At 37.8% G+C, this 23,875-nt stretch overlaps 1 protein-coding gene across 11 annotated transcripts in view; it reads right to left on the bottom strand.

The window, feature by feature from the left end:
- Positions 1-23,875, bottom strand: part of ARPP21 (cAMP regulated phosphoprotein 21) — a 257,279-nt gene that overhangs the window by 86,390 nt on the left and 147,014 nt on the right. For all 11 annotated transcript variants that reach the window (XM_042472521.1, XM_042472515.1, XM_042472523.1 and 8 more), the window contains exons 3-9: positions 22,547-22,698; positions 21,857-21,898; positions 21,167-21,250; positions 17,462-17,612; positions 13,969-14,047; positions 12,554-12,613; positions 10,976-11,116 (exon numbers count right to left, since the gene is read on the bottom strand). In XM_042472521.1, coding sequence (XP_042328455.1) covers positions 10,976-11,116; positions 12,554-12,613; positions 13,969-14,047; positions 17,462-17,612; positions 21,167-21,250; positions 21,857-21,898; positions 22,547-22,660 — 671 coding nt within the window. In that variant the 5' untranslated portion in view covers positions 22,661-22,698. The remainder of the gene's footprint in view (positions 1-10,975; positions 11,117-12,553; positions 12,614-13,968; positions 14,048-17,461; positions 17,613-21,166; positions 21,251-21,856; positions 21,899-22,546; positions 22,699-23,875) is intronic.

Here is a 23,875-nt window from a genome sequence, read left to right as displayed (position 1 = left end):
CTAGAATCCATTCTTGACATTCTAAGAACAACCACAGAACAGATGTGCTATTAAAAATCCAGCTAGTCACAGATACTTACCAGGGGCTATGACATAGCATATTTATAGATGTGTCCAAGATCTTCTAAATCATGAATATTCAGTACAACCATTGGTGGGACGTGTACATATTTTTAACTTCAGATGCTACGTTTTAAATCTGGCACCTTCCATGATCAAAGTCATGGTTCTTTGACAGAGCCATGTCCCCACCAACTATTAATTGTTACCCTCAGATAACAAGTATGCCTTATGTATGTGTTTATCAGTTGTGGGATGAATTATGAGTGGATGCTGGATAGATGCTGGTTATGCATTCTTTTCAAACATATCAAAAGGGAATGAGTCTTGTGGTATAAATTCAAAATGAACAGAAGAGGTAGGAGAGGGAGGAAATTACTTGGAAGACAACACTGTATAATTTTATTGTCTGGACCCATCAAGCAAATGCAAATTAGCTTTACAATGAGGTGAAAGCTTTTGCATGAAGAACAACCCCCCTACAAACAACAACAAAACAAGTACATTTACAAATACATGTCAAGAGCATTACTTGCTCACATGAATATCAACTACTGTATTGTGCAAACGACAAAAAAACCCCTATAAAAACAGGATCATACACATTATTATTCCAGATGAACTACCTGAGCAGAGCCTGGTTAATTTAAGTTAATATTCTGGATTTCTTTTTCACATAAGCTTTTGTGAAATGCCATTTTAATTTTATCTGGCATAGGTCTATTTTACATGGACAGTTACTATATTAGACATTAACATTTCATGTTTTAGGTATTAAATGATTGAGTACCAAAAAAGTACAATGTTTTGTAACAATATAGACGATTTAAAGTTATCTTGTAGAAGAATGAACACAATGACAGAATATTCTGGATTTAAAAAAAATAATAATCAGAAAAGCATTCTATGACTCCCAACATTAGGCTTAAAATAATTGTTATTGTGTGCTTTCAAGTAATTTCCAATTTATGGCCACGCTAAGGTGACCCTATCATTGGTTTTTCTGGAGCTAATAGTGTGTGGTTTGCCCAAGGTTACCCAGTGGGTTTCCACAGCCAAGCAGGGAATCGAACCTGGAATCAGATAGTCCAACACTCAAACCACAAACCTGCATTTTCAAAGAGTGATAGGACCGAATACTGATTTTGTGAGAGACTAATTCAAAATGAATGTTAGCTTCAATCATCCAGAGGCTGGCACACTTAAAGAGGTGTTCCCAGCATGGAGCTGAAGCTAGTTTAATATCATCTTACAAAGTAATGCTATTCAGGTATGTTTCCAGCACAATATTAGAACACATTATGCTTCCTTTGGTACTTTTCTACTTCCCAAGGTCAGACTAAAGACTAATCATTTTAATTTTATTTATGGCAAAATTACACCCTTGAGTTGTGAGACGATAGTGATTAACAAAGGCTGCAATGATTGGCTAACGGTTAACTAACACTTTACAACACTTTATTACAGTGTAACAGCTATAAAGTACATGACCACCTTAATCCCAAACAAATTAGTTCAGAGATTATATTACACTGAAAAATTAATAATGGAGTCATTAGCTATGGTTCATTACTCCTAAGTGTTGTCCTTGGACATTTCTGTGACTTTTGAGGGCGAGAAAGCTCTGTATGAATACCACAAGAAAGAACTGGTTTGTCATTTCTGTGAGCAATTTTTGGCGGTCTAAAAATGAAACTTTACAAAGGAGAAAAAACATTCATGCCACTATCAAACCTACACAGCCAAAGTGGTTGGTTGTTAATGTGTACCAAGAGATTCCCCCTCCCATCTTTAAAGTCCACAATATGCACCCACAACAAATCTATCTTCGTTCTGCTTAAAATACTGTATGTGAAATACAATTCTGGAACAGGTCCTCATTTAATCAGCATTGCATAAATCCTTAGAATCCTATTACCTATTGGATCAAAACATTTTCATAAACGAAACTAAAAGATCTGTTCCTCATAACTGCAGACAGATTCATACAGCTAAATTTCTCAACACAAAGTGACTTTGTGAATTCATGGTGTGATGGCAGTCCATATGGAATCAACATGTTTAGGTGATTCACTACCCAGTTTATGGCCAACCTAATTTTGATCACTAAATTCCCCATGGCTGTACAGTTGGAATCATTTAATTAATAAACTGATTACACTGTGAGATGGTAGCAATGTAAAGAGCGCAAATCTTTCTGGAGCCTCTAACTTTCTTACATATGAATAAGACTACCACTCCATTTACCTCTTAGGCAAATGAATATAATATTTATGGATATTTATACTATATGAGTACATATGTTATACATGGGCGTGAGACAGACGAGAAGAAAGGGATGGCCAGAAGCCGTCGCTTTCTTCTCTGGATCGTTGCCATAGGAACCGCACGGCTGCGGCAATGATCTGGATCAAAAAGGAGCTCTGAAACAGAGCTTCTTTTTGCGGTGTCATAAGGGCTGTGATGCCACCCTTATGATGCTGCTTTCTGGTGTGGACGGGGCTTCAGCCTTATGATGTAATAGTGCCGGTATAAAGGCTTGGTGAATGTGGATGCTGAGCCACGCTGAGCCTTTATTTTGCCACCACCATGCTGCTTTGTGCCGGTATGTACTGGCTCTATGTTACACTTTTAACTAAATAGTAAAGATCTAAAACAGTGGAGTGTCTTACCTCCACTTCTTCCTTGAAGTCCTTTCCAGTACTTTACATTGGGCTCTACACATGAATATGTCATATGTGTGTATGTAAGGGGGGGAGGGAGAGTGCAGAGGAGTGCATACAACCTGATGTAAAGAACTGGAAAGGACTTGAAGAAAACGTGTGCACAGGGAAGTGAAAATATCTCAGCACATGTGTATAATGATACAGTGGATTTTCTCTTTATTTTTAGATACGTACTGGAGATTTCTTAACATTCATCCACATTTTTAGTACCAATTCATTCCAGTGTCATGCAGAGGTTTTAGGTATTGGAGTAGCCTGACAGGAGGTCTGTTTGCATTGCTGAAAAACACATCTTACTGCTGCCGAATTCAAGCTTCATTCAGGCTGTGCCTTGGTGTTATTGCATGGCTTTTCTACCCCAAACCACCATCCTGGTACAGCCTGGCTCCAATGCGGATTCCTGAACTCATTTTGGTGGCCATTTTTCAAAGTCAGGAGCTTTCCAACTTTGAAAAAAAACCGCCTAAGTGAGTTCAGGAACCTGCATTGGAGCCAGGCTGTACCTGGATGGTGGTTTTTGGGGAGAAAGGCCATATGATAACACCAGGGTACAGCTGAATTTGGCAGCAGTAAGACACATTTTTCAGTGGTGCGATAATCTCCTATGGTAGGTCACCAGAAGTCAGAGTCAACATAAAGACATGTGGTAACAGCAGCTCCTGGTTTTAAGGGCTGTTTTGTTTTAAACTGACAGAAGATTGTACTTGTTATATACACCAGACCTTTTTCAAAGACATTGTACATAGTGGTGTCTGTCATCTTCTGTATATAACAAGCCCATCCTTGGCTGTCATATTCTTGTTGTCTGTGCCTGAGAGGCCCTCTAGCCATTTTATTTATATGAGGAGAGGGCAACATTGCAACTCTGACTTTGCAGTGTGAACTCTGACTTTGATTTGAGAGACTAATCATTACCTAAGCAAAAATGTTCTAACTACAAACTTTAGGGGCAAATATCAATACAGTGGGTCCTTGTTATTCTCTGGGGTTTAGTTCAAGGATCCCTCATGGATAATAAAATCTGTGGAAGCTCATGTCCCATTAAATACAATGGCATAGCAAAATGGTATCCTTTATCTAAAATGGAAAATCAAGGTTTGCTATTTGGAATTTATACTTTTTCTGAATATTTTCAAGCCTTGGATGCTTGGATCCATGGATAAAAAAATCTGTGGATAAGAAGGGCTGACTATACTAGCAATAGGAATGATGGCAAACAGTGCTGCATCTGTAAAAGGAGTGATAAGTCTGCTGAACTGGGAATAATCTTGTATTCAACCAGAAGGAAATGAACAGAGAAGTAAATGAACAGAGACAATGAGCATAAAAAGCCAAAGATGTAAGGAATTTAAAAGGAACATGTCCCACAGTCAGAGTCATTTAACTACTTAGATTAGTGTTAATTAACTGGTAATTTAATATTCAGAACAAAAAAATGGATTTTCAACAAATGGCATGGAGGTTGTCCCCATTGATATTTAGGAGTTCGTTTAATATTAACTTCTTCAATAACTTCTGATTTAAAACTGTATTTTTCCAACTGGGTTTTCCAGGTGGCCAACAAATACCATAATACTCTTATTGTCTGAGGATTTTCAACCACATAATGTATACTGTTTACCTACTCCTTAATTAAGATTAGTAAGGTATTATGAAGAGCCAGTATCATGTAGGGTTTTGAATGTTGGGCTAGAACACTGGGAGACCAGGATTCTAATCCCCGCTCAGCCTTGGAGGGCCACTGGGTGACCTTAGGCAAATCACACTCTCTCAGCCTCAGAGGAAGGCAAGGTAAACCTCTCTGAACAAATTCTGCTAAGAAAACTCTGTGATAGGTTTGCCTTAGGATCACCATAAGTCAGAAATGATTTGAAGGAACACATCAACCATGTATTATGTGTTTATTTCAGCTAGAGGATACTCTTCAAGTGCAAACATTAGTCACTGAATCATGGTTGGATAATTCTTAATGAAAATAGCTGAGTGCCTCTAAGCATATGCAGTTCATTTTCTGCAGAACTGAATCACTGTATCCTCTGTGCCTCCCCTATCAAGAAGCGTGATTCACAAAAGATCAGTGTTAGAGCACATATGCTGCATGGAAAAGAAAAGAAAAACAAGACAGGACAGGACTAATCAGAGAAGGGACATCATTGTACTCAAGTCATAAAGACATGGGTGCTACAAAGATTGGTCAAAATACATCACAGCTAAGAGGAATGGCTGTTAGGTCTTGAAACTGAACTCTGGTGAAATCTGGAAATTGTGACTTCTACAGTCATTACACCATTATGGTCTAGCAACCATGAAGGACAGCAAAGATTCAAGGAACAGAGAGTGGTTTGAATATCCCACAAGTGATTTTTAACTAAGGGGTGAAACAGACAGGCAGGAAGGAGTGGCCAGAAGCTGCTCCTGGCTCCATCACCCCGGGGCGCAGCAAACATACGCCATGGCCCAAAGAGTGTCTCCTGTCACAGTCCTAAATGGATTGTGACAAGAAGTGGAAAACAGTTGCTTCTTTTGGACCCACCTTAGGTGGCCCTGGCACAACCCTGGGGGAGCTTCTAAGCTCTTTGGGGGTGTGCATCATCTAAACACCTGTCTGTTTTGGGCCTAAGTCAAGAACTTGGAAAATTACATTTAAAGAATGGCTTATATTAATTATAGTTCCAAGGATAAAAACCAACCAACCAAAACCTCTAGTTACCATCACAGATATATTTTACAAACAATTCCTTGCCTCTTCACTTTTTTAGATGTAACTAAATTAAGCCAGTGCCTTCATTGCACAAAACACACCACATAACTAAAATAAGTTATACCATTCAAGGAGTGATATTACAATTAAACTATAGTTATATGTATCAAAACATTTATATTCCACCCTATATATAAGTATTTCAGGGCAGAGTACAATAAAATCAATTTTACCAATTTTAAACAACAGTCAACAATTTAATAGCATAAAAGCACATTAGCCAACTTGGCAAGTTAAAATGAGACAGTTTAATAAATGTGAAAACAGTTTAAGACAATATGAGACCTATGTACATGGCCATATTTGTATAAAATCAATCAAGCAGCAAAAGCTTTAATTAAAAAAAATGCTTCTACTTGCAATGAGAATGACACCAGTACTGACGATAATCAAGCTTCCCAGGGAAGAGCATTCCATAATCATGGTGCCACAGATGATAATATCCTCTCTCACATTCTTGAAACATATTGCTGATGGAACACAGAAAAGAGCCCTCTAGCAGTCCCCAGTTAGGTGCATACAGAAAGAAGCATTCACTCAAATACTGAGGTCCCAAGTCATTCACCGCTTTGAACCATAACACAAACACATGGTATCCAGTGAAGACCAGAGTTATTTGTTTTTTAGGCAAAGTTCTGCTCAGCAATCTAGCTTCTATTTTTATCAATAGCTGCAACTTCAAGTCTCCTACAAGGGCAGCCCCATATAGAGTGCTCTGCAGAAGGTGCCAAAACATGAACTATTGTGACAAGATTATCCCTGTTCAGGGAAAGCCATAGCTGGCATTAACTATTCTAAACCATAAGTAGACCTTGGTCTCTGGTGACAGAAATAGATCTATGATTACTCCCAAGCTATGCACCCATTCTTTCACTGGGAGTGAAGCCATATTCAAGGGCAGGTAGGTTACCCAATTCCCAGACACAAGAACCACCACAGTCTCCATCTTATGCTTTATTGGCCAACATCCAGTCTATTACAGCATCAGTACCTGCACAGCAGCCCCAACTGATTTCAATGACAAAGAGAAGTAGCGCTCATTGTCATCAGCGTACAGATGGCACTCAACCCAAAAATTCCTGATGACTTCATCAACATGGGCAATAGAATGGAACCCTACAGTAGCCAAGAGACTGAACAGGAGTCTCTCAGCACTATTGGCACTGTAGATAGGAATGGAGCCCTTATAGTACAGTGCCTCCCACTCTCATCTTGCAAAGTCAGTTTACAAACAAGCCATGATTAATGGACTGAAAAGCCACTGACAAATCAATAAGATCAAAAAAAGTAGAATCTGTATTTTCTACAGACTAGGCTGTAAATCAGAGGTTTTTTCAGTGCAACACTCTAGCCTGAAACCAGCCTGAAATAGATCTTGATAATCTGTTTACTCCAAGGTCAGATGGAGTTGCTTGCTACCACATGTTCAAGCACCTTGCCCAAAAAGATGATCTTAGTAATAGGGCTTGAAAAACCAAGGCAATTACCATCCCTTGAACCCATCACATCAATCCACATCTACTCAGTGTTTTTAGTCATGATGGACAAGAGTCTTGTCCACTTCATCAGGCTGCAAAGACTGAAACTGTTCCACCCTCCCCCCCCCAAAAAAAACACAAAGAAACAAAAACTCTGACCAGACAGAAAATTCCCCAGAATCTGCAGTACTTGTGGTGTCATGTTTTGAGTGAATATGAGTGTCCTTCAATTGACTAGCAAATTTGTCACATTTGATGATAAAAGTCCTACTCCTGGTGTCTCTGGGCCTGATCACAGCTCTGTTTACTACTCATGAAAAGGAAATTAAACATAGCAAGCTCTGGAAATAGCTAGGTTATAATTTTGGTGCAGATTTCTCATTTCCACTAAAAAGGAAGCCCAGGTAGATGAATCCCTGCAACAACGAGTCAAAAGTACAAGTGCTGAATCCTGTGAAAATAGTGTGCTTCACATTCTTTAGGAAACATTTCATCAAAATATTCATGGTTACAGTAAATGCAGCTGCATTTAGCAAATGAAAACTAACAATCCTTTCTGATACTGAATTTGAAATAGCCAGATTAGATATAGACTCTGATGGCTTCATTTTCCAGACAATTTTTTTTTTAGATGAGGCAGTTCATAACAGAGAAATGCTTAACCCAGGCCTGCACACCATACAGCCCATGGGCTGCTTGCAGCCCACCAAAGGATTTCAGAGGCCTGCGGGAAAGAGCTGGGTGGCGGAGGAGGAAAGGCAAACATTTGCCTCTCAAGGCTAGGGTGAGCAGACACCCTACCTTTTCCCAGGACAAGTCCTACATTTTAACTCTTTCTCTGGGGGCATGGAAAGAATTCCAAAATGTCCTCTATTTTGAGGAGGCTCAACTTCCATCAAGACCTTTTCCCCACCAGGCTGCCTGTCCTGGTGCAGCTGCACCTGGATGTGAAGGAAAGGGAGGGATGGAGGTGGGTAAGAAAGGCAGGGAGGCAGAGGTTTGGCTTGGTGCCATGGGTGAGGGAGAGCCACTGAGGCAGGCAAGAAGAAGAAGTGGTGAGGGAGAAAGAAGGACACTGGGCTGAGTTGGGCTGCTGGGGCGGGTTGAGGAAACAGAGGGCAGCTTGTGCTAAGCATCCCAATTGGGGACAGAGCATATAGGACTGCCTGGCTGGGGGAGCACTCCCTGTGGGAGAGGTCCTCCTTTGCCCTTTCCTCCTTGGATTCCTCATGGGGGTCCAAAGCAACAATGTGCTCCAGGGAGGTCTGGTGCTGCTGCAGCTGCCTCCCTGTGCGTGGATTGGGCTGGGCAGTGGGAGCCAGTGTTTAACCCTCCCCCTGAGGGTTGCATGCCTTCAAATTATTCCTGAATTATGGCACCCCTAAGGAGAACCCATCCTGTGGTTTTCTTGGCACAATTTGTTCAGAGGAGATTTGTCTTTGCCTTCCCGAGGTCGAGAGAGTGTGACCCAGCCACCCAGTGGGTTTAATGGCTGAATGGGGAATTGAATACTGGCTAGGAGGAGTAGGAGTAGGAGTAATTAATTATTAATTGTTATAATTAATATACTTTAATAATGTGTTAAAATGTAATAGTATGTAACAGAATGTAGGAAGATATTTGTTTATGGAAATATTAAAAAATTAAATAAAACTATCATAAGAGATAAAAATAATTAATATACTTTATTAATAATAATTTATTATTATTAATTAACAATAATAATTATTATTAATTAAAACTTATCTGTCGCCCAAAGAAGTTTAGCTGATTTTAATTTTGACCCCCACCTGCTGCCAAGTTGTGCAGGTCTGACTTAACCTTTCAACCTGCCCAGGCTGCCCAGGAACTTCTGCTCGCTGAAGGTTTCCACATACATGTGTGTAAGGTCAGGAGGCATACAGGATGCCAGGAAAGAAATAAGCTGAGGGACAGAAACCACAGCAGACAGCAGAAATGTGCCCAAAGAGTCAAGTATAAAGACATGACTGGCCAGATACTGTCCTATGGCCAAACTACTGTAATTGGGAGAAGCAGCTTTAGGATTTCATTACATATCCCTGATTTAAGGACAGGTGCTTACTTAGGGTTTTTTTTTCTCATTATTTTACCCATACTTCTATTCCAGTTCCAATTAATCACTAATTGTTTAAAAGGAATGTACAGTCGCCCCTCCTAACTCATGGATTTCAGATCCGTGACCTCAATTATATGCGGAGGGGCGACCTCCATTAATTTTAATGGCACGCGTGCCCGGGCCACACACCTGGGCCATGCGCATGGACACATGCCCTATTCAATCCTATGGGGCTTGAATACGCATGAGCCTCCATGGGGGGGGGGGGGCGTAATGGATCATCTGCACAAACGGAGGGTCAACTGTATTTCAATACTTATCTTCTATTTAAAATATTTAAATACATATTTTGATATATTTTAAATGGCCCAAATCTGCATTGCAATATCTAGAAAAGTGATAAAGCTAGTCTTTTAAATAAGAATCAGTAACAGATGAATTCCCCAAGTACATCTACCCTAGTCGGCTGCACTGGTTTTCTGCTACAGAATGTTCATACATAATCCAAGGGTTTTGGAAATTTCCAGAATGTTTTCAGTCTTTTTCCCTTATAGTCCAGGCAGAGTTTTTAGCTTTGTGAAGTCTCATACAGCTGAAACTTGGGAAGAACCAGCAGGAGAAAGGGGAGTTAAAAGACAAGCCAGAGGGAAAGGAGATGAAGCAAAAGTCGAGAGTAGGCAACAGACTGAGAAACAAGAACTCAAGGGAAACAGGAAGTCATAGGTATAGTATCTCAGAGGAAGGAAGGGGCTACATTTTGTGCATTGATCTGATCAGTCAATTCTTTGGGTTGGGTGCAGATGTCTAATTATAAACTGAACTAAATGGACGCCATTGTTTGTTTCCCTTCAAGTAGTTTCTTAGAGAAGCAGATGCACCGAATCATTAGCAGAATTACCCTAACTGCATGGGCTGCCTCATTCATTTTAACAGAAGCAGCAAATCCAACTGCAGAAACTTGTTCTCTCTACTGAAACTAACAAGGAGGCAGCCTGTATCAACGGAGTGATAGCAAAGGCAAACATATGACTAATCTGTCTGGTATAAAATGAGTATATTGGGAGATAGTGCAGTCAGGCTTCAGACATAGTAGGTATTACTTTTATAACAGAGGAATGTCCTTTTCTAAAAAAAAGTAGGTTTTTTTTTTCCAAAGTGCAAATGGCAAAGCACACATTCTTAAATTACATAAATTAATAGATTCCTGCCTACCTAATAATATAAAAAGTACTGTTAAGTCTTTCAATTCTCTGACATCCCTTTTTTTACATACTACATGTTCTCAGTTCATTTATTATGTGAAGCGAATTAATTCAGAGATGGTAGAGAAACTGTGAAGAGATAATAATATATATTTTAAAAATCTTGAATCACAAGAACAAAGATAAAGAAGTCCTCGTTCAAAATAAGAGTCCTGTGAACAGAAAGTAGGGAGGGAAATGTCAGGATGCTTTTAATCTAATGGGTTAAAAGTACCATTACACATCACAGCTTCCACTACTCTACATAAGAATAATAGAAAACAATTTGTTTCCTCCCCACCCACATTCTGGCGATAATAACAGAACCGTAAAAATAATATTCCATTCTAGCGGCACTGCATAGCTTTCTTATCAACGAACAGATTGAATTACTTCAACATATTTCATGGCCTCAATGTTCTTCCAAGGACAGGCATAATGATACTCCACATTTGAATGAATGGTAAAAATAAGAATAAATATTCAGTGTGCTGGAAGAATGGGAATAAACGGGCAAGAAAGAAGGAAAGAAAGAAAGAAAGAACCCTGGATACAGTAAATAAAATGTAGTCATGACACCAAGTGGAATTTAAAAAATAAAAATAGTAAGAGAATAGCAAGATACCACTTACATTCTCATATTGCTGGTCTTGTTGATAATTACAGATTTCCCAGTCTGATCCACATTGTGATCCATGCCAAAGTAGGCTGCCACTCTGTGCACAAGCATTCGCTGATACGACGACATCTGGGGGAACTTTTTATAATGATTACTGGAACAAAACGTCAAAGGGCTCAATATGATGCAGCCTCTGACAGGATGAAGCAGCAGCAGTCCATTTTCAAATGCCTCTCTTTCAGACATCAGTCTTTATTAACTCACCTGTCCAATCAGTAAGAGCCTTCCTCTTACTGTAACACTTGTTATTTTTATTAATTTCTTTTTTAAAAATTAAGTAACATTATGCATCTATTTGGCACCTCATTTTTAAAGCAGAGTTACGCAGGAAAGTAATAAGATCAACATGCAGCGGAAGAGAAGAAATCAAATTACTGTATTTTCTGGCGTATAAGACTACTTTTTAACCCAGGAGAATCTTCTCAAAAGTCGGAGATCGTCTTATATGCCAAGTGTTGTCTTATAGGGCAGGTGCTGAAACTTCCGAACCGGACTGGAGAATCTGCAGTCGCCGCATATGGTGGGAGAGCTCAAAAATGGCCACAGCCGCATCCCCACCATAAGCAGTGACCGTATGAAAGCAGCACTTTCCTGCTCACACTTCAAGAAGTACTTTCAAACTGCAGGTGGAATATGTTGCTGCTGCTCCCGTAACACTATCCCAGGTAACAATCATTAAAAGGCAGGACAGGTAGAGTGGCAGTGACTGCAGCCAGAGGAAAGTGGGTTTTGGACAGAACCTTGGGTCTCACTTTGGGAGAAAGGCGGGATAAAAATAAATAAATAAATAAATAAACCTTGCTAGGGAATCTTCAAACCTGGCTCTGCCTCTGAATGGCCCATGGTCATTCAGTGAGCACTATGGCAGGACAGGAATTTAGACCCATATCTCCTATATGTCTGTATAGCAAGGAACATTTCTATGGGGTGAAACAGATGGCTGGGAAGGAGTGGCTGGAAAGGACCATGGCAACTACTTGGCCCATTCTCAAAGGGGGCTGCTGTCAAAGGTCTCAAGCTGCGCAGCCAGGAGTCAGTTTAAACCCACTCCTTTTTGCTCTGGCCCAAAGGACCAGAGTGTGGTATCAGAGTGGCTTTGGGCCACATTGGGGGCATGCGCTATCTAAACACCAAACCCACAAAGCAGCCAGAAGCCGCTATTTTTATTTATTTATTTATTTATTTGGCCCATGTGTTTCAGGCCTTTATCTTTAGTTCTGAAACTGTTTCAGGACACTCTTCAATAAAACCAATCTGAAAAAATTACAAAACTACACTGAAAACATGAGGAATAATATATCTAATCATCATTTTTTAAAAAGTAAAAAGTATTATACCCAGTTTCTGGGCATCCATTTTTTAAAAAGTGTGAATTGCATATAGCAGGGCCCAAATCCCTGTACTGTATATCTTATGAAGAATACTGAAGTGAGTATCCATTTCTAACATGTCTCAAACAAGAGGATGCAGCACAGACAGTGTTCATCAAGTCCCCCCCCCCAAAAAAAATCAATACTGTAAATAAACTTACCTGTTGTCATTAATGAAATCAATAATTTCCTGCTCCATTTTTAACAGTATCATTCTATCCCTGTTAATAAAAGGATACTATTCAAATGTGTGCTTGGGAGGTACATTTCAGTGCTTGCAAATAATTCTGCTTTAATCAAGCACTGAATTCTGTTTATGAATAGCACAATATTATATATGCAAAAATACCCAATGGACAAGTGAACATATTCAAAAAGTAATTCAGGCTGAATTATCTTATGATAGTATAACCTTCCCCCCCCCCTCTTCTTGAATATTTTTTATAGCATGCTATAGTTTACATCCTACATCAGGTGATTTTTACAGCTCTTCATTCTGTAATGCAGCCCTTGCCAATATGTGGCACTTCAGCACACTGTCTCCTGAGATCACCTATGGAAGTGTTCATGAAATAGGACTAATAAAGTTTTACGTAGCTCGGATCAAATTGTATAGCACTTTAGAAGTCACAGTCTGTCCTTTGAAACTGTTATTGTAAACTGACTTGTTCCTTATTACATAAACATCATTAAGCAACATGCTATGTGTGTCTTTGTTGGATCTACAAATCATTAAAAATCCCAATGCTGAAACCATGAATCCAAATTTCCAGTGCAGAACATTCTATAGTTCTTTATGGGAGCTTCTATTTGAATCTCCATACTGCTACCCAACTTGTGTTCAGTGGGCACTGGCCTTATACAATGCAATGAGGAAGTAGCCCAAGAGAACTCACATCACATATGGCAGGGAGGATACATTTGAAAATGACTGATGTAGATGAGCATTCTGAATCTTGAAATGTTATCTTACAAGGCTAAAGAGGGATCTGAGAATCTGGGTGAATAGTGGCCAAGACTATAAATGTGCAATTAAGAGATGGAAAAATGGAATACATTCTGATTTTGATTGGATGTTAAAAATCAGTGCCTGGCATTCTGTATTGTAGGTATGGATTTGTAACCTAGAGTTATGGATTCATTAGTGCCCCATATTCACTACATAGTCATGATCATAACACTGCACTGTCATGATTGTAAATGCTCTCCCAAATGTACTCTACCAAGAGGCAGCAAAAACAATGCAAGTGCGTTTCTTCAACTTGCAATTAAGATTCAGGATGATGACATTTTCAACCCCCTCCCACTACTGAGCAAGCTGCAACAATCACCTGTTGTGATTCCTCATTACAAGCTGAAGAGACCATCTCTTACTATGGGGATGTGGATAGTTGGACCTGGAGATGTTATTTAGTTATGTATTCACAGCTAAGTAGTCAATGTTGAATATATACCACTATGCTTTCATAACATCATTCATAACATTCACCACACCGTGACCACCATATTTTCTAGAACAATTATTACACTGCTCCCAGTTGCTAAGATCATAAGCCACATAAAAAAGAGCACTTACCTGGGATTGTTCTTTAAAGTGTTAACCAGAAATTCATGCAAATCTATGCCAGTTGAATCTGTGTATTCTTGGCTGCAGTCTGAAAAAACACACATTACTAATAGTTGCAGTCCTTAAAAAAATATTTTTTAAAGCCACTATATGGAACAAAACTTTTCCCATCTCCAGCCCATCTTGTACCTTGATTCCTTGTAACAGAGTGCCTTAGTTCATGCAGGCTATTAATTCTGTTATAAAAATTTCTTGATTAAACAGTGGGAGTGTATCCATTCTTCCAAGTCAATTGTGAAAAGCTACAAGCATCAAGTACAACATTGCATTATCATAAGTTGTGTTTTGGAATGCAATGTATATACTTTAAAAACTGAAACATCTTAAAGTTTGGACACATCTCTATGCCCTTGAGGAAAAGCAAATTGCTGGAAAAGTCAAGCAACATGGAAAACAAAATAGGATTCAGTACTAAACTGGGGAATTGGATGGAACTTAACATGAAGGTGCTCTTTTCCTGGCCAGTTCATAAATGTATTACAACTACTGGATTTCATCTAGAGCAAAGTTTCAACATGAATTTTGCATTTCTGTTCAGGAAACATGAGATAAATTTTGAAGAAAATAAAATGTCATATATGTATATATATGACTAGAATGTTTCTCTGAGGGTAACAAATACATAAAAACAAACAAAAACAGGGCACTTTGATCATGTCTAGCTGCACTCAGATTGATTTATTTTTCTGGACATATATTTTATGGATATGAAGTGAATATCTTTTTAACCAATTCATAAAGCACTCACTTCTCAGGCACAAGCACCAGTGTCTCATGTCCTATATTCAAACGCAATCATCATATGGTATGCAAGACATGATATGCGTACCAATAAGAATCTACATCCCATAACACATTTAAAAGCAGCAAGGTACGTAGATACATAAGCAGCCAAAGCATAGAGGACTTATCCAGAGTGATTTTTTTTAACACAGCAATAATATGATGAGATTAAAAAGCTCCATTCTGAAGTCTGTTTTCATGATACAATAAGGATGTTTGCCAAGAATCATGATTCTAGGATTCGATCATCACAAATGTAGCAATAACTGGATGACACTTACACATTGTGTAAGTGGCATTCATAATATTTGCAGGAATATAAGGCCCGAGACAGACAGGCAGGAAGGGGCGTGTCTGCGCTGATTCTATGGTTTCGGAGTGTGCAGCAACTGCACCATTGTGGCCTCCCATCCATATGGGGGCTGCCATGATGATGCAAGCGTGGCACTGCATCTGCATGTCGGGGCGCCGCTCTTGCATCATTGATGCGACACAGTGCACAATGGCACCTGCGTATGCCAAAAAGAACTTGCTTTTAGCCCGTGTGATTTGGTTGCTGCAGGCTCCCTCCAGAGGGGAAAACAGGCAGCTTCAGGGGCGGTCTGTCAAGCCCCTATGTTGAGAATTTTAAAAAGTTAAAATCAAACTCACAAGGTAATTTCTCAGTAGCAATAAAGAATTTGAAGGGCTTATCTATGCACAGCAAAATATTGTTTCAGCAAGTTTTCTGTGCTTTAAACTCATACAAGACTAGTGGAGAAATCTGCAAAAGGAGTGTGTGTTCCCCTCATACGACAACGCTGGTTGTGTGTAAAAGCTTGCATTCCACACTCCCTCCTTTATGTGGAGAGAAGTAAATTATTTTGGCTACCTTCCCTCCGTGGCACCTCTTAAACATCAGTGATGGCATAGGATTAGAATGTACTGTACCAACAGTAATGAATTTTATAATGGAACATCAATAGGACAATGTTCTTTTGACAGAACAATGTTCTTAAATCCCCTTCATTACAATCATGTGCAATAACTGTGCATGTGTACACATAGAAACATACCATAGAAAAGTATTCCCAGAGTAGAGCAGGTCAGAAACATGTAACATAGAGGTCAGACAGATGGGTGGCTTGGAGCAGCCTCTGGAGGCTCCAGTTGTGATCAGCCTACTAAATGAGCTGCTAGAAAGGAGTGGGGTTTTTTGCTGCTCCTTTTCTGGCCAGCGTCAGGCTATCTTAGGTGGGGGCATGCATCATCTGCACACTGTGCCCCCAATGTGGCCCTTTTTGTCCATCTCTTTCAGGCCACTGATGCAATCATGATTTGACCTTTGGAACTGTATTTAAATGGATATGTACCATTCCCTAGTTTCTCTCAGCCTCTCCATGACTTCCTTCTTTATGGAAATAAATAAATGAGACAATCAATGCTTTCTCTTCATTGGACCATGAAATCTTGCTCTACATATTTACCTTTCTCTTAGTGATGGAAAGTGAGAGAGTTTATACAGATATAAGGTTACCTGCTGATCTTATTCTAAGAATTTGGGAGATATGTCATGAGTGAATAAGTGTGTCTTTCAAGAATATACAAATCCAGCACTATCTAAGATCCACCAAACTAAACTAGAGCTGTAAAGGCCAGGAGTGTGGCAGGGGTGGGGAATGAAAACATTGACAAAAATCATTTTGTTTTGCAAAGCCAATTTTTTTCTGGAAAAAGTCTCTTAGAATAATGAGTAAAATATAAAAGACAAGGTGGTCATATATTATGTCAACAAAGAAAAGCAAATGTAATATTTTAGCTCCATAAAGTAACAAAATGATTTGTAAAGTATTGTATATTATATTTTAAACTTTTTTCCAAATGAAGAAAGGTCCAAAACACACTGTAGAAAATAATCCAGTTCAAGACGGCTTTAAGTGCTAGGGAATTCTGGGATTTATAATTTATTGTGGCATCACAGCCTTCTGATAGAGAAGGCTAAATGTTTCACAAAACTACATTTCCCAGAATTCTCTAGCATTGAACTAGGACAGATAAAGCCATCTCAAACTGGATTATTTCTGAAAGAAAGAAAGAAAGAGAAACAGAATTGTTTCTCCACTTCCTATGATTTAAAAATTTCCAGAAATTTTACATCGCTAAGGCAATGAGAGTCCATACATCACATTATGGAGTGGATGATTTTGAATCATTTTTCAATCGTTGCAGTTAGCAACATTCAGTCTAAGAGTATGTTGAATCAGGCCCCTGGTGAACTGCCCTATGAAACTGCAGGGCTGCATTTCCACTTGTCGTTCACGCAAGGTGTAGGCTTGCATCTAGGCCAGTATCCAATACAGTGCTTGCACAGAAGGAAGCAATCCCCTCCTTTCTGCAGTCATTGTGCACCCAAAAAATCTGACCTGAGAGTTTTTGGTGCTGCAGAAGACTGCAGAAAGAAAAGTAGTTGAAGAAAGTTCTGATGGTACTAGAAGAGTCACATGGGGTGGATACTACATACATATGTGTTCTACTAGAAATATGTAAACTAATACACATACTACAGCCCCACACTTTGGGCACAAACCAAGGCAAATACACATACAAGCAAAAATGCATCCAAATATGTCTTAATATGAGAGTATGATGAATGACTCAACAATGATTTAAATATGTTCACCTTTTGACAACATTCTTATCTTGGACTTTTCAATGTTTCTATCTTTTTCTTTGTTTTTATCCTTTTCTTTTTCTTTCTCAGAGTCATCCTTACTAGATTTATCCTCTTCTTGTAGGCTGGGGAAACTTGAAAGCTGTAGTTGTATTGATTCCTGTTGAAAAAAATATAATAATTTAGGGCCAAATTCAGGAAACTTGGCATGGCTTCCAAAATACATGGTGATGTCCATGCTCAGAAAATCTTAAGCCAGACACCATTTGGTAAAGTTAATTCTAGAAAAAGGATAGCGTACTCTGAGGGGCAATTTTTGTTTCCCGATATTTATTTTGGATGCTACAACTGAGGATCAGAATTTGGGTGTGAATAGATGAGTATTTGCATCCTAATTTATTTGCTACACAACAGCTCTAGTTTCCTTGCAATATATCTCACTGGATTCAATTGGAATTCTCAAATAAAAGTGTCTAACAAAAAGTACTAAGTAAAGGGAACTACAGCTGAACTATTAACAATGAATTTCTAAGCTGCCAAATAAATTCCACTGATATCATGAGAACGCATCTCAAGGTAAATTGACAATAGAAATAATTCCACTTAGTTTAAACAAACTATTTTTTAAATTAAGAAATTGGAACTTGATATAGGTGAAACTCCATAATTAACTTAAAATTTTGTATTATACAAGGAATAAAATATTACATACAAACTTTCAGCAAAGACCTATTTAATTTCTAAAACAGTTGCAAGATAAACACAACTGAGAAGATGGCCATATTAAGTCTAATATCATCAATTAAAATATTGTTTCATTTACGATACCTAGAATATAATATGTATACTTGCACCATGATCCAAAATACTTCCTATTAAGAGTAAGTGGTTGCAAGTGTCATGCTGATAAACAATTTTAGCAGTGTTGAAAATTTGCAAAGAGATGAGAAGTGGATAACTCAAATGATCTATATGTATTATTTCAAGGAGTGTCTATTCATGTTAACATGTGTTTCAAACGAATAGGTCCCTCAGCTAGCAAATTAAAATATTCTTGAAAATGACATTTTAAAGGCATTACATAAGATGGTTTCAAGCTATGCATATATATTATGTGGGGGTGGAAACACTATTAAATATATATATAGATTTAGCACCATGATACATTGTTATGAATATTTAAGCCTCTTTGCTATAATTGGGACCACAAGTGGTCACAACATATGGTTATCTAATGACCCCTGACTCTAAAGAAGTGGTCACTGAACATAAAATTATTGTGGGGGGAGATAGATTACATAAATTATTTAATGTTAGTAGTTAATTATGTCTGAACCAACTGTAAGTTCCTCCCAGAAATCTATCTAGCTAATATGTTTCATTCAAATAAGGATAAAGATACTAACTGGCTCTGATACCCTCAGTCTTCCTCTTTAACATCAGAATTTAACTGAATGTTCATAATTCATTTGAATTTTTATAGGAGATGTAAGGTAACACAGACTTTACATACAGTCTAAAACAGACACATAGGCATACAGCATATACTTTGTGCCATACAGATAACATACCACTTCTATATAGTAAATGTTATTGAAATAAACACACGCAGAAGTGTTGCAGAGTCTGAAAACAATCTATCGTTTGTTTCTTATATTCATTTTTTATTTATTTGTTCTTCAATAGTAAAATTACAACGTTGATAAGTACATTCATACAGGATAAGTGCAGCGAACAACAGGAAATGTTCAGTTTTCAATAATACACTGATAAAACAATATTATAACATTAGAGGCAACATTATTTTTAAAGTAAGGACAACATGTGCGATCAGATAAGCTTTCATGATCAAGTATTACAGGTAACAAGATTTTTCCTACACAGGAAAACCAAGGCAAATTTTCAAATATAATACAAATATTAGATTTGTAGTACAATCCATACTCTGTAGTACTGGCAATGTACCATACATTCTCTGTTAATTTAGACCCTGTGTTATGTAAACAGCTAAGTTAAACTAAGAAAAAAAATATAACTTTTAAAAAGATAAACAATTTCCATTACCACAATTCTCCCAATATCCTTCTATCAGTTCAGAGAGGAAAACACAGTGCAAAATGAATCAGCATTTCAAAGTGTGAAATGAATCAGCATTTCAACCAAGAACATCTCCTATTTAATATATATTATATGAAGCCAACCATCCTCAAGAAGCAAGCTTCAGTGGCAGAAAATATTGTAAGGCCAGTATTCTTTGCACTGACTAGGGTCAAAGAATTCTCTCCTGTAGCACACCAAACAGTGGCAAGATCCATGAGGAATGTGCATTACAACTCTCCTCTTTCTGGCATCGGGGCAGTTTAGAAGAGGCACTGACCTCTGTATCTGCTAAGATGTGAAGTGTAGCATTCCTTTTTTCCCTTTGTAAAGAGTACACCAGAAACTACCATGCAATATTTAATACAATCTGAGAAAGTTATATTATTCTCCTTGTAGTCTTCATTTGAAATGATAGAAAACACAAACAAAAATCAGAAAGAAAGCCACACATTTCTAATAATGCAAGTCGGCTCAAAGCCTAACTTTTCCCCCTCAAAATATCTATGCACAATTTTTAAAATAACCTATCTAATGTCCTACTGCATAAATGTCATTGCAGAGCAGCAAGAGAATATAGAAAAACCCCACAGCTCAATAAGTTATGGGGTGGTGGATTTTTTGGTCTTTCAAAAAATAAAACTCTCCTTGGTAGAGCCCAAAGAAGAGAATTTGATTTGTTTCATTTCAAGTTAACAGAGGAAAGTTTAAGAAAGTACACTTCAATGTGCTATTTGTTTGTGCTAACAAAAGTTCATATTTCATTCTCTATCTCCTCTCCACCTCTATGGCTGGTCTCATTCTTCAAATAATATCTGAGTCTTCAAGTAAAAAAATACGCGCAGGAAGTTTGTTTTTTTCTTTCTATCTTTCTTTTTGGTTTGACTTCTTCTAGGTTTGCTTTTATTAACAAATGGAAAAAGAATGTAAGTTGATTGTTTTTGCAGTAAGTGAGAAGGAAAATTTTGCAAAATTCTGAAGTATGTTAGATCTAATTTTCCAGATTTGATCCATATATACCTGTAACAATATATATCTTTGGAATAAATGGTATACAACACCAATACAGACTCATTCAAATACATGCTTTGCAATATTGGAAAACTGGCACCAAGAATCAGAAAAATAAACCGTATGGAATACAATGCGCTTGCTTCTGGATCATTATGATTTAGAGTTTCTGGAATTTGGCAGGTACTATGGAATAGGTTTAGGGGAACTGATACATGGACCTTGCATGACTTAGAAGCCAGGGTGACCTCAGAGTGCTACGCCTGGTGTCGTCTTAAAAGAGATAGTCTTAGACAAAATAGCGGTTCTATCTTTTTAATATTTTAAAAAATAATTAATCTGAATTCTTTTGAATTCTTTTCCATTTGTTGAAATTTTCAGGGGCTCTGGAAAAAAAAGAGAGCAAATAACACCCTGTGACACACTGTCGCGCTACTAGGTAATTTCAAAATATGTACACGCTAAATACAACTTCAGTAATAATAATTATCATAATAAAGTATGCTCTTCTGAACGGTTTCCCAAAATCAAGAAACGCTTTAAAATGGCATCATGCATAAAAACAGGAAATGTAACCATGCAGCTAATAGCAACAGTTTTAGATACCTGATTGTCATTCTCTGTTTCCAGACGGGGGGATGATTCTTCACATACAGCGAGACTTCGCACCAGTTTCCCCTTCCCTCCTGACTGGAACACAGAAGAGAAGGGAAAAATCGTATGGCATGACTCACGTAAATAAGGACTGATCTGATACCAACAAAAGTCTGAATGTCCCTGCTGTTGGATAGCTATGGGCACATGATGGAGGGCAACATAGAGATAAGTTGGGATGAAATAATTCATTCTGTATGAAGAATTTAATAGAAAACCAAAATAGCAGTCAAAAGGCAAATGTTCATCAAATGAAAAAAAAAGTCTCTATGCATTTTTAAAAAACGTGAGCATCTATTTTTATCTTCACACTTGTTCACTCCTCTCAATTGCTAAATGCTCACATAGATAAAGTTTATAACAGGAAAAATAAACATTTTTTCCTTTGCCAGTGGATAGCACAAAGGTAAATGTATGGAAAGACCTGAATCTTAAACAGTGATATATATCTATATCTATATCTATATCTATCTATCTATATGGAAATAGCTGATAATTCATAAAATCTTCCTGACATTTTGACACCATGAATGAAAACAAGCAAGCCAACTAAGAAAAAAGTTTCATGATCAGCCACAAGCATGGAATGTTTTATCCTAAACCTATTTCACAGTGACTCTGAGGAATCCATTAAAACTCTACCTTAAATCTTTTTTTCTGTTGGTTCTGGTTACCATTTCGTTTCTGTGAACAGAAAATAACAAGTTATTCATAACTAATGGAAGAGAGTACACATAACTGGACATCATTAAATCATTCATGAAGAACCTGTGTCACATGGTGATTGTCAAATGGTTTAAAAAAGTGGACTTAACGTTATCCTTTGAAGAAATCTTTCCATAGATTTCATTAGGGTAACAAGCAAAGTTCAATTCTAGTTTTATATATATGATTTTTTTAAAAGATAAACAAATGCAAGCCTAATAAAAACCTACATCCATATTTTTATCAAAGCAGGCTAACATTTCAGTAGTCAATACTTATCGCAAGAATCTGACGGTAGATAACAGACAAAAGTTATCAGTAAAATTGACCTCACAGCCATGCTTCTAAACAGTTTTGTCTCTTGGGATAGTTCTGAACTGGTCTGTTTTAATTTGATAAAGGTAAAATTAATAGTGATAATATTATCTGAAGGTAATTGATATAAACTCACATACTTTCCCAATGAAAACTAAATAAACAAAGGCATATAATGCATAGTTGAAAGAAAGGGCAGAAAGTGGGGCAGAATAGAAGGAAATCTTTATAAAATAAAAATGGGGGGATTAGGAAGCAAGGAGGAAAACCATCATGCACTGCATTTAACTGATAGTTACTTCATGCACTTACCTGGTCTGATTTGCCATCTTCATCTAACTCTGAGCCAAGAATGCAATTCTCTTGTTGGGAGATGGCCAAATCTTGATCATTTCCAGCTTCCTCTGCTTTACCCTGCTCAGACATTCTTCTAGGTCAAAATTACAAGAACAAGATTTGATGCCCTGTAAAGTCAAGACATAAAAAAACCCAAAATAGCAGATGAAATTTGCTGTTTTATTCCTAGGTGACATATTTTTATTTCCTTCATGACGAGCTAAGAGGAGCTCAAAAATCGGGGCAATACAATTCAGCAGCCGGTAATGGACTGTTTCACTCCAGGTGAAAGTTGAATTGTGTCGGAGCGAACAAGTAGAACTGCCTGCTTACAACCAATGAGCAGTTCTTCAGATTGCCATTTTCATCCCACAGCTGCAGTTGTATAAATGGACAGGAATTCTTTCACCAAAACAACGAATACATGATAACACATCCATCTCTTAGCTTAAGGGGGCATCACATAGACAAGACTCTCAACCAGAAAGTAAAAAAAAATACACAAACAATACAAGCCACACTGTTACCAGTCAGTCCTTTCCTTATGTACACACTAAAAGGATTATTACATTCCTTGGACGAAAAGAAACAGTGAGCACACCAATGGTTGATGTGTTAATAATTCTAGATAAACATTAATTCTAAATTTTCCAATAAAGCACACTTTTGATCATGTCTTGGCATTAAATTGACAGCTTCATTGTTTAAAAAGCACGATTCTTTTGCCCCACATGTTCCACTCCAGAACAGTGGAAGTCCTCCTAAAAGCCGTTGGTGGGGTGGTTCTAATGAAGATGTCTTAACTGCATGGCATTGCTCTCAGCGCAAAATGCTCAGCTGTATAGGAGCTCAACACATCTTTTCAATGCTGAAGCTTATTATTATTTCCTTCTCCATGCCCATAAAAACCCCTCTGACATCTCCCTACTGATCAGTTGTCAAATGTCGCTCATGAATAATTTATAACTTTTTGTTCTCACCACGCTGTCCTTTAAAAAAAAAATCTTAAAAATAAATGCAGTGGAGAAGAGGAATTATTTCACAACAGTTTTTTTTGTATTCCCCCTTATCACCTTTTAATAACAGTTATTAGATAAACCTAGACTTCAGCATGGTTCTTATAAAGGTTGTAATTTGTACCAAACAGACCTTCTTAATATCTCCTTTGTTTGTTTCAAAAAATACTTGAAGGTCACTGAGGTCTTTTAAATTTTTAGAAAACTCTCCTATATTTATTCTGGCGATAGATCTGGCATTTTAGCAGAAAGACCACCAAATATCCTGCTCAATGATTAAATTTTCAAG

The sequence above is a fragment of the Sceloporus undulatus genome, chromosome 6 (assembly GCF_019175285.1).
Source record: "Sceloporus undulatus isolate JIND9_A2432 ecotype Alabama chromosome 6, SceUnd_v1.1, whole genome shotgun sequence".
Taxonomy (NCBI): Eukaryota; Metazoa; Chordata; class Lepidosauria; order Squamata; family Phrynosomatidae; genus Sceloporus; species Sceloporus undulatus.
This window is presented reverse-complemented; position numbering and strand designations above follow the sequence as displayed.